Here is a 12,691-nt window from a genome sequence, read left to right as displayed (position 1 = left end):
GTTACCCCTCCCACGCTGCTCTGGGCACATTGGTCTCTTTCCTGTTCCTGGAACATGCTTGGCGCTCCACCTAAGAGCATTTGCATTTGCTATTCCCTCTGCCGGGGAATGCTCCTCCCTTAAATATCCACAGGTCCTGCCCCCTCAGCTCTTTCACATCTTTAATCTGATGTAACTTTCTCATTGTGATCTTCCCCAGGGCCCCATTTAAAATTATACACCCCCAATATTTTCCATCTCCTTCTTTCCCTTCTTTAATTTTCTCCTTAGGACTTATCGGTAACACTCTAGAAACTTATTTGTATTGTTCATTGTTGGTCACCTCCACTAGAATGTAAGGTCCTTGAAGGCAGGCAATTTTTTCAGTTTTGTCCAGTGCTGTATCCCCAGACCCTACAACATGCCTGGTGGCCTGTAGTGGGCATTCATTTGCTGTGTGCATTAATCAACCAATGAAAGAATGAACTTTCAAGTGTTCCCTTCCTGTTACATTTTTTGTCTTTCTTCACAAGTAGAAATGTAAATGAAATGTGAGAGGACAAAAGAGACATGAACAAAGAGATTAAAGAAAGGTAGACTCAGAAAAAGAAGGATGAGGAAGCCCTTATATATGGAACACTAACTCTGAACCTTAGCAGTTCAATGGTAACAAACCACAGTCATGCAATACAGATTGTCCCTAAGACAAGCCTTGCAGATACAGCCCTTGTCACTCTTCTGGATTCTTCTCTGAGGTCAACTGCTCTCTGTTGGACAAACGGGGTAATATCAGCAAAGTAAACTAGAAGTGGTTAAATTTTTTTTTTTCTACACTTTGAATAAATGTATGCCATTTGCTCAACAAATTATACATACTTTCTAAGGAAAATCACCATGATTTAAAATGATGTTTCAAATTTGAGTTTAGGTTTAACAACTTTTGTGTTTGAAAGCCATGAATCTGAGCATCTGTCATAGCAACGGTACAATATTTCATTAAAGATAACAAACAACAACTCAGTTACCTCTTGCTCATTTGTATATAGACGTATTTATTTCATATATGTATCTACGCATATATAAATAAAAAATAGTGTTGTCTCATGACACAAATAAATCCAGTCAGTGACTTACATTCACACACAATACAAAGAATTCCATGTTGAGACTGAACCTTTAAATATTCTAAAAAAGAAACCACATTTTAAAAAAGGGAACACATAAGATAGTTGGTGAGGAATGTAAAAATACAGCATATGTCCCTACATTTGCATCAGGAAATTCATACTGATAGAAAATGTAGCTAAGTATATTTTTATGCAATTGACATCATCTGTCAATCTAACAAACTTTTAAGGGTATTATTCTATGCAGCTAAATAACTGCAACTTTGAGTATTAACCAGTCTCTTGAGACCAGTGTTAATATCCGTCCTGTGCTTTTAAATCCAGTTGTCATGGAATTTCAGACTGCCTCTGCATCAGAAATTGCTAAGCTTTCCAGTACACAAACTATGCTGTAGGTTTGCTTAGAAACTCCTTGTTGAAGAATCTTCTTGCCTCAACACTACTGAGGGAAACAGAGCAACGAGATGGATTCTGTCTTCTATATTCAATGCTTTCAACTATGGCATTCTTTATTACCTGTGAATAGAGGCAAAAGATGTATAATTAGTGCTGTTCTGAACTCACTGAAACATTTGTTTGGTCAAAAAAATATATATATAATTAATCTTTTTATTATAGTATTCTTTTTGAAATAGAGAAATCTCTGAGTCATACATGTATATATTTATTTTATTTAATTAATTTATCTATTTGGTCGCATCGGGTCTTAGTTGCGGCTCGTGGGCTCCTTAGTTGCAGCTCACTGGCTTCTTAGTTGTGGCACGTGAACTCTTAATTGCGGCACGCATGTGGGATCTAGTTCCTGGACCAGGGATCGAAAACAGGACCCCTGCATTGGGAGCAAGGAGTCTTCGCCACTGTGCCACTAGGGAAGCCCCTCATGTATATATTTAAATTCAACATCTCCGTTACACTTAAAAAATTTTTTAAATTGATGTATAGTTGACTTACAATGTTGTGTTAGTTTCAGGTGTACAGCAAAATGATTCAGTTATATATATATATTCTTTTTTTTCAGTTATCTACCTATCTATCTATTCTTTTTCAGTTTCTTTTCCATTATAGGTTATTAGAAGGTATTTAATATAGTTCCCTGTGCTATGCAGTATGTCCTTGTTGTATCTATTTTATATACAGTAGTGTGTTATCTGCTAATCCCAAACTCCTAATTTATCCCTCCCCCTTTCCCCTTTGGTAACCATAAGTTTGTTTTCTATGTCTGTGAGTCTATTTCTGCCTTGTAAATAAGTTCATTTGTACGTTTTTAGATTCCACATATAAGTGATACCATATGATGTTTGTCTTTCTCTGTGCACATTACACTCTTCTTCAGTTTGTATCCAGATACTATTCATTCCCCCAGCAGAGAAAGAACTGTTGTGGGAGTGTCCCAGATTTAAAAAAATTTTTATTTTTATTAATTTATTTTTGGCTGCGTTGGGTCTTCGTTGCTGTGCGTGGGCTTTCTCTAGTTGCGGCGAGGGGAGGCTACTCTTCCTTGCAGTGCATGGGTTTCTCATTACAGTGGCTTCTCTTGTTGCGAAGTACAGGCTCTAGGTGCACGGGCTTCAGTACTTGTGGTGTGTGAGCTCAGTAGTTGTGGCTCGCGGGCTCTAGAGCACAGGCTCAGTAGTTGTGGTGCACAGGCTTAGTTGCTCCGCGGCATGTGGAGCATGGGTCCTTTCCCGGACCAGGGCTCGAACCCGTGTCCCCTGTGTTGGCAGGTGGATTCTTAACCACTGTGCCACCAGGGAAGCCCCTGTTTCAGATTTTTTGCTGATAAAATAGGGAATAAAATATGTGTAACATGGTAAATTTATCTTCCTTCTGTCCTTCATGGGGAAGGTAGTAAGACGGAATAAGTAATTACTAAATCTAGAATTTATGTCCTTTATAGTTAGTAGATAAGCAGAAATGAGAGACCACAAGGAAGTACAAGACTTTCCCTAATCCTAATGAGAAAATAAATTGTTGGAGAATTGCCCTGCTTCCTCAGTGAAACAAATGCAGTTATAAAACATGGATGTCCTATCTAGGAAACACCATGCTTTGTGATTTTATTGATGATGGCTATTCTTTATTCAGAATAATCTTTGCATATATTTTGCATATAATTATTTGCATATAATAATCTTTGCATAAATTAATGGTGAATACAACCTCTAAGAATTGCTATTATAATTATCATATACTTTTTTTGGTATGATGTTAACCTAGTTAGGAACTTTTGGAATGAAGAGAAAATCTGGAATTTGGTTGAAGCAGTTATTGCAGAGCAATGGGAATCGGCTTTTGGAAGAGAGGCCTGGATAGTAACCTTGGCTCTGATGCTGTTTTTTTTTTTTTTTTGCGGTATGCGGGCCTCTCGCTGTTGTGGCCTCTCCCGTTGCAGAGCACAGGCTCCGGACGCGCAGGCTCAGCGGCCATAGCTCACGGGCCCAGCCGCTCTGCGGCATGTGGGATCTTCCCGGACCGGGGAATGAACCCGTGTCCCCTGCATCGGCAGGCGGACTCTCAACCACTGCGCCACCAGGGAAGCCCCTCTGCTGCTGTTTTTGAACCCTGACAAAATCAGGAAGACTCCATTCTCAGGATAGGACTATACAATTTCATCGTTTTTTTTTTTTTTAATTAATTTTTATTGGAGTAGAGTTGCGTTACAATGCTGCGTTAGTTTCTGCTGTACAGCAAAGTGAATCAGTTACACGCATACATATATCCACTAATGAGATAGAAGTTTCAGGGCCAGAGGCAAGTCACATGAATATGCCACGATTCACTTTTTCCCTTCCCCAGGGGTTGTGAGGCCACGTTAAGGTATTATACACATGCTTTTCAGCCCTCTACCATGGGCAGGAATACTTGGCAAGTCTGAGAAGTTTAGAACACCATTGGCCCTTCTCACTCAGAGCTGGTGTGGCCCTCTTGGCCTTGGAGATGTGTGCACAGTAGGGTTTTCCCATTTCACATCCAATCTAACTGGGCAAGCTGGGTTCAGTACCTGGAGGAGAGAAATGTTTGACTTGGGTGACACTAACATGCAGTTAATATTCTGTGACTTTATGTAAGGCCCAGTGGGCAGGGCCCTCTATTCTCTAATGCTAACTTCAAACAAACTGTCATATTCTAGAAAGAGGGACTTATCACAGGAATGTGATATCTTTGTTTGCTTTATGATTTTTAATTTTATATATATTTTCCCCAGAAGACAATTATATATATAACTATATATATATATATAAAATTGTCTTCTGGGGAAAATATAAAATACACATATTTATTTTAAATAAATATATAAATACTTATATATCTATATTATAAATATATAATTATATTATATATAACATTATGTAAATATAAAATTATATATATACAATGGTCTTCTGGGAAAAATGGGCTCAAATGTTACTGAGTCTTTTAAGCAAAGCAGATATTCGCTGACCCCATCTTTCCCATGAGTAAGGGAAACATAATTCTATGGAGACAGAAGAGGGGGCTTCAAGCCTATGAAGGACACCTTGATAGAGGGCCTCCAGGCACAGTCACTTCTTGGCTGTGTGAGATCAAGGGGAATTAACTTATATCCTTGAGCCTGTTTCCTCTTCTTTAAAATGGAAATAATAATACTAATCTTGGCTTTTGCGGGAACTGGAGATCATTTATATAAAGCACTTTGCACAATGCCTGGCGCATAGGAAACATTCCACAACTAGCATCTATTTATTGTTGGTATTTTTAAGCTGACCATATGTGAGGACATTTAAATTAGATGTGAGCTTTAAATTAGATGTGAGGCTGTAAAGCTTACTAGAAACAAATGCACCATGTATAGCCAATAGCGGGCTTATTATATGGTAAAAGTCAGCAAATCAATTCTGCTATCAAATGTGTCCCACTACATCTTCTTTTAATAATCTCCCTGTCTTTCTAGAGATCATGTCAGCAAGTTTTCAGTTGGTTTCTCCTACTGAAAGGAGCACCAAAGCAACATGAGACACACCAACCCTCATTGCAGAGAAGTACCCAAGTAAAACTAAAAATCAGTTCTTTACTTTGAAAACACCCAAAAAGCTTTAAAATATATTAAAAAAAAAAAAAACTGCAGGGGACATTGTGCTAATCATGACTGCTGTCAACTCCTTTACAATGAATTCATGAGCACAAAAAGATCAATAGCAATATTATGAACTAGTGGGTTTATCATAGTTGGCCCTTGGAAGGTGTTTTTAGTAAACAGGCCATTCTTTTAAAGGAAAATGGATATTGACATTTATAGCTGAAAAACCCAAATATGCAATTAGAATGTGCATGTCAAACCACTAGGTGGCGCATTAACACTGTGAAACCATTAACCAGGTTTTTCAGATTACCCGTTTGTTGTGATGTGTAACAGTGGTCCCCAACTTTCTTGGCACCAGGGACCGGTTTCATGGAAGATGATTTTTCCTCAGACCTGGCAGGAGGGTGGGGCGGGGGATGGTTTCGGGATGATTCAAGTGCATTACATTTATTATAAGTGCGCTTTATTTCTATTACTATTACACTGTACTATATAATGAAATAATTATGCAACTCACCATATTGCAAAATCAGGGGGAGCCCTGAGCTTGTTTTCCCGCAACTAGATGGTCCCATCTGGGAGTGCTGGGAGACAGTGACACCCGAAGTGTGTTGCTTATGTCCAGTCTACTCCGTAAGATGCAGCTTGATTGTCACTTGCTACTCACTGATAGGGTTTTGATATGAGTCTGCAAGCAGTTGATTTTTTATGGTCTCTGTGCAGTCAAACCTCTCTGCTAACGATCATCTGTATTTGCAGCCGCTCCCCAGCCCTAGCAACACCGCCTCAGCTCCTCCTCAGATCATCAGGCATTAGATTCTCATAAGGAGCGCGCAACCTAGATCCCTCGCATGCGCAGTTCACAGTAGGGTTCGCGCTCCTATGAGAATCAAATGCCGCTGCTGATCTGACAGGAGGCGGAGCTCAGGTGGCGACGCAAGCGATGGGGAGCGGCTGTAAATAGAGATGAAGCTTCGCTCACTTGCCCGCTGCTCACCTCCTGCTGTGCGGCCCGGTTCCTAACAGGCACTGGTCCTGGCCCGGGAGTTGGGGACCCCTGATGTATAATCCTGTGATGTAAACAGAAGTGGCTGAGCTCAGCATCACGTCAGTTGCTAAATTCAAACCTTTCGGCATGACACATGGTACAATAAGATGTGTTTGAAAAGGCGATATGTTATATTTGAGTCTTCCTATTTTTTAAAATGATACTAGGAGTAATCATCAATAGTGTTTACACCTAATTTCCTCTTTCATTCCCCCCCAAAAGTCATTGAGAGACCAAATCCTTCCCGTCAGTTTTATCCTTGCAGGGGTCCTTATATCTCAACCCTCTTCATCCCCATCACCTATCCCCAAATAAGACTGGTGTCATCTTTTACCTGTGCCATTTAATAGTCTCCCAATTTGCCAGATCCTTTAAATATTTGGCAGTAAAGGCATAAAGAAAAAAAAGAAAACATGAAAAATGTAATCTTTCCCCCAAAGGAACAAATTTAGAGTCGTGAGATTGGAAGCGCTCCAAAAGTAAGTACTGGATTCGCACAACAGAAAATTTAAAATGAGCCTTAAAAGAAAGTTACAGTATATTTTGAGAGAGAAATAAAAATTATAAATATAGCAGAATGCAAGAAGATATTCTGGAGTAAATCACTGTGGATTTACTGGCTAATGCCTGCTTCCCAATAAAGTGTCATGAAAGTAGGGGCCTTAAGTAGTCTTGTCATGTTTTATCCCAGCACTTAGAACACGGAAGGGGAAGAATAAAAATTTGTGAAATTAATGACTGCCCAGAGGTGCTCAGTGGAGGTCAATTAAACAGGATAAAGCTCAACTCATGGAGACAATGAGATTTGAGTTGAGTTGAAGGACAAGCAGGATTTGATAAGTGGAGAGGAAAGACCGGGCATTCTCAGTAAAAGGATAATCTCATAAAGAGGCTGAAGATGGAAGGTCATGGCATGTACAGGAAACATCTGGGAAGTGGTTTGGCTGGAAAGGAAGCTGTGTTTGGGGTATACTAGGACATAAGTCTTCTTGAAAGATAGATGGTTCAAAAGGGAGGAAAGAGTGAGAAAAAAACCTTTGGCCCCATCTCAGCTCCTCAACATAACAGTGTGACTTCCAGCAATCAGCCTATGTAATCCATGATTCGGTCTCCTCACATAGAAATAAAAAATACCTACCTCATGGGCCAGTTGTGAATGCTGAATATTTGAAAAGGAAATATCTGGCTTATATTAAGCACTCAAAAGTTTTCCTTGTTCTTTTTGTTTTGTGCATTGCTGTATCCTTAGTTCCTAAGGATACAACACAGTAGATACTCAATAAATATGTATTGAATTAATAAGTAAATAAGATATAAAAAGATTATAGGTAGCATTAAAGGTAAATGAATTTGGGCCTGATACAGAAGGCCATTATAACCAACAAGGACATACTGTATAGCACAGGGAACTATACTCAATATTTTGTAATAACCTAAAAGGGAAAAAAAACCTGAAAGGAAACATCTATATATAGAGATATAGATATAGATATCCATATATATATAACTGAATCACTGTGCTATACACCTGAAGCTAACGCAGTATTATAAATCAGCTATACTTCAGTTAAAAAGAAATGCCTAGAGATATCACATAAAAAAATAAGGCTATGATACATAATAAGCTTCTAAATTATTTTGTAAAAGATAAAAACTTTAACTTGTACCTAGACACTCTTAACATGATGATGAAATATCAGTAAATGAAGAAGTAAATACCAGTACTTCTGGATATACACTTTTCCTCATTTTAATTAACCCTTAATATTTAACACTTTACAGGATCACTGGAGAAAGAATTTTAAAAGCTCATGATTATGTAGCATTGGCATATGCTGTCACTGTCTTTAGAATATGCCAACTGAATGAATAAACTGAATGAGTGAGACTGCATAACAGTACATTTTCCTGTGATAACTGGTCCTGGAAAAGAGACCTCAGAAAGTGTATTTCCTCTAGATCGAGGTGGTAGTTTATGGGTACAGCATGTAGTCACACTACCTGGCCAGGCATACATGGCCTGGAGATTCTCCACAGTCAGGCATCTGCCTCCCACCAACAGGCCCTGTATCCTGACACTCACTACTCGTTCCTCCTATTACATCAAACTCTTCAACAGTTTCTGCCAGTAAGTCGATGACATTTTTTAAATGACTTATGAAAATTTTGTTGCATATTTATTTTAGGTGTCGGGCATTGTGATCAGTACCTCTGGAGGATACAAGGTAAATAAGGCGAGTCATCGTTTTTAAAGGGTTTAAATTTATAATTAAAAGCAGAAGATAAATTTGGACACGGATAGTAATTATTATCACTAACATATTACCTGTTTCAATTGAGTGTCTCATACGCACCAAGCTCTTAAATTATATTCTTTTACTTAATCCTCATCCCAATCCTATAAAAATCTGTATCATTGTTTCCTTTCACAAATGAGGAAAGTAAAATTTGGAAAGGTTAATCAACACGCCCAACGTCGCCTAGCGAAGAGGCACAAGCAAAAATCTGAGCACCCAATTTGGTTTAACTCGAAAGCCTCTGCATTTTCCACATACCACATGTCTACCAGTGTAAGTCACTATATATTAGGTTTCTTAAAATAAAAAAAAAAGACACACAGAAAAACCCCCATGAAATGCTGCCATTGTAAAAAGCACTTAGGCAACGTTCAGTGAAAAGGAATTTGGGAGGACTGAGTAAGTGCAGAAACCCGACACTAATGAGAAACCCAGCCTGCTGTCATGAAGTGAGCAGAAACAGAAGTTCTCTAAAGATGAACTGGAATTTAGCTTCAGCAAAGCAGGGCTGCTAGAATCTCTGGGGAAAATGAAGCAACAGAAGCACAGCAACAGAGCTGTCAGAGACAGGTTGACATTTTCAAAGTAAAGATTTAAGTCAGAATGTGAATTGAAGATGAAAATTTGCCTTAAGTCACGGTGGTGGTGGCCACAGAGTTGAAAACTGCCTCCATGGGATTGGCGGTCAGATGTCTTTGCATTAGAAGAGTTTATATACACAGTGTCCACAACTGGTGAAAAATTCCAACAGTCTGTGGCAAGTACACATGTGTTGTGTTGCTGCAGTGTGGATAAGTCACCTACTCTCGTCGAATCGTGTGAAAATGAGTGATTTGGTTCATGACTGAGCCTAGTGACCCAGCATCCTACCTCAGAGTTTGGCTGTTCTTTATTTATCATCACTTACCAAGAAGCTTCGATTCTGATAAAATGTGTTTTCCTGGTGAAAAGCAGGGAATGGGAGTCATCAAGGGAGAGCTACATGTCAGTGAAAACTGAAGTCTTACCTGGGTATGAGGCACACACACACATATATACAACCAAGAATCACTTGAACAGAAGTCTCAATGGTCATATAATTTAAGAGGAAGCCTACATTCATTCATTCAAAAAATATATGTATTTACTGCCTAGGCTGCCATTACCTATATTGACTTGTCTATATTCTTAATTCTGGGCATTTGCAAAGGTCTTGAGGTGTATCCATCGTGGTAAGGGATATAGACACACATAGTTATGGTTCCCATTTATTAAGCAGCTTCTATTTGCAGGGCACTGTTCATACGTCACCTGATTCAAGATTCATTACTGCCAGTATGATAGGTGCTCTGACACCTGTTTCAGAGGTGAGGAAACTGAGCCTCAAAAAGTTTAATTAGCTTATTCAAAGTCACACAAATAGCCCATCTAAGAGCTAAACATGATATAAAGTCTATGACCTTGCTTCTACTTACTGTGTCAGAAAACTTCTTAGGAGCAATTAAAACCTGCTTAATTAAATGGCTTGTGAAAAATCTGTATCTGATGAGCTCAGGACAGTTATTTTGGAATTCAGTCTGGTTTTGTTCAGGCTTTAACTGTTTCATCTATGTGTCAAACAAATTACTTTGAAGAATGTTTGTAAAATATATAAATAGAACTATATCATCCTTTACAGACAATAGCTTACAAGGTTTTACATAAACCAAAACTGAAAACAATGAGAGAAATGTAGTTGTGTAAGTTACATATATATATATAGACACACACGCACATATACATGTATGTCTATATACAGATATACTTTTGTGTATGTGTCCTTTTATTTTCCCAAGTCCAATAGGGTATTTATCTATTCCTATAAGCTATTTTTTTCCATTTTAGGACAACTGATCAAGTTTAATACATTTCATCCCAAGGAGTACAAAATATAATTTTGAGTTTACTGGCTTCATACTGGAAATATAGGATTACTCCTGTATTAACCCTTAGTTCTTTTCTATTTTAACAGCATGAGGTTTCATAAAACACAACTCCATTTTGAGAATGTCTGTTTGCTCCCTATGAATCATAGATTAAAATGCTGATTTTCTCTTAATATTCTTTAAATTTTCACCATCACCACAGAAACAATGTAGCATATGGACTTCTGATTTTCACTGAATATAAAAGAAAAAGGAATAAATCTATTTAGACAATGATATATTCTATAAATGTTGTTAAGCGTGTTTTACTTGAATTATCACATATTCACAAATGAAGGCTGACAAGAAACACTTTAGAGTTGCAGAAACTGAAGGTTATTGGGAAAAATTTTATATGCTTACAAAAATTAAAGACATTGATGAATAAACGTATTATGGTGTAACTGTTATAACTGCACACAATTGATCATTACTAGTTTCAGACCAAACTAAACAAACACGCAAACTAGATGTGCCAGTATTCTATTAGATCACAAAATGTAATTAAATCTCATATGCACGGAAGACTCATTCGCACGGTACATTCTTTGACTCCATTCATACAGTCTCCAAAAAGACTGACAAATCAGGCATGATACCTTTCCCTCTCCATTTGATTTCTTTCTTTCTTTTTCTTTTATTCTTTTTTTCTAATGTGCAAAATCTGATTAGGCCAATGAACTTAGGCTTTTACGACTGATAACCATTTGTCAGACACTACGATGTGGAACCGCAAGCCAACATGATTCCAATTACACAATAGTCCTAAATGGTGAGTTAGCAGCTAAAGAATTTTACACAGAGACAGAATTTTAGCAGCAGATAAACTAGTGATTGGAATAATACTGAAGAGAATGACTTGTTTCTTATATTTCTGAAGCAAAGCATACTTGATATCTCCAGGGCTAAAAATGGAGAGACTACTACTTTAGGAGACATTTCTAAGATCCACAAAAATAAAGACATTTAAAAGCATGAGTGTATCCATGAAAAGTCATGCTATTTTTGCAGATTAACTACACTTCTGGTTACACTCACTTTCTCACTCTTATATTTCCATTTTATCACTTTTCTTCCTAATTAAAATTTATTTTTTCATATGAGAAATACACTAGACACTTTGGGAAAGAAGCTGAGGATAACTATCCTTCAATCAAATAATATTATGAAATGTGGGCTCTGCCAATTTGGAGGCATTTGTTTTCTTATTTGTGAATTTTATGGGGTTCTTCTGGAGATTAATAGAATAATTCATGAAAAATAAAATGGTACAGTTTGGGTGTCGTTCATAAACCTTACTTTTAATTAATTAAAATGAGGTATTGCTATGTTCATGTTATATGGAAGTATCTGACATTGTCAATGATTGTAGGAGACACTTACATCAATGTTGTTCAGGGTATTGAAGTACATCAGATCATGCAGCCTTTTGAATGCTTGATTTGGGTATTGAAAGTTGAAGGTTGAAAATGGTGATTCAGGGTCATCAAAAATATCAAAATCAGCTAGTTCTTTCTCTTCCTTAGTTTCTCTTGGAACACCTAATATAAGAGTCTCAAATGGTGTTATTTTGAAAACCACAAATTACCTCTAAAATCCAGGACATAAAACATACAAATAGCCATAAACACAACATTGGTAGCCCCTTCAGGGATCATATAATCCTTAGTATACAGTATTAGGCCTCTGCCTATATTTCCTGGACTTGACCATTTTCGTGGGCAAATTCTAATTACCAATTTCAGCATCCCTGTGCCTAAGAGCTTTCTACTCCTCCTTGTTACTGTTCAAGGATGCTTTGCTCACTAGCATCAGGCTGGAAATTCCAGTAGATAATACTCTGTCCCAGGAAGCAGTCAACCAAAGACTCTATGGTGTTGGTATATAAATTCCCCAGTTCCCTTGCCACTTGCTGTGTAAGTGGGAAGGATGATTCCAGACCATAGGTTCTATTTCATTTCCTAGAGTTTCCCAGCAGGATCAGGTTCTCCTCGTGGTAGTAGCTTACTAACACATCTTTTGTTGTCTGCCTTTCTTCCCTTTATCAGTTCCCTGCTCTCTTACTAAAGTTTCCTAGTTCACTCAAATAAACCATTTTCACTTGAACCTTTTGCTTGGAATCTGCTTCTGGTAGAATCCAAATCCAAACATTAATTGTCTTCATGTCACGGGAATCCCCTCCACATCCTATTTTTGAGAATTAATAGTGATAGAAAATTCAAAATTTTCTAGGTTTT

The 12,691-nt window shown here is 37.8% G+C and overlaps 1 protein-coding gene across 1 annotated transcript in view; it reads right to left on the bottom strand.

Annotated features, from left to right (window-relative positions):
• Positions 1–1,011: 1,011 nt before the first annotated feature.
• The window catches only part of PLA2G4A (phospholipase A2 group IVA), a 159,561-nt gene continuing 147,881 nt past the window's right edge, over positions 1,012–12,691 (bottom strand). Inside the window, exons 17-18 of the mRNA XM_065875537.1 lie at positions 11,838–11,995; positions 1,012–1,622 (exon numbers count right to left, since the gene is read on the bottom strand). Coding sequence (XP_065731609.1) covers positions 1,491–1,622; positions 11,838–11,995 — 290 coding nt within the window. The 3' untranslated portion in view covers positions 1,012–1,490. The remainder of the gene's footprint in view (positions 1,623–11,837; positions 11,996–12,691) is intronic.

The sequence above is a fragment of the Phocoena phocoena genome, chromosome 1 (assembly GCF_963924675.1).
Source record: "Phocoena phocoena chromosome 1, mPhoPho1.1, whole genome shotgun sequence".
NCBI lineage: Eukaryota > Metazoa > Chordata > Mammalia > Artiodactyla > Phocoenidae > Phocoena > Phocoena phocoena.
This window is presented reverse-complemented; position numbering and strand designations above follow the sequence as displayed.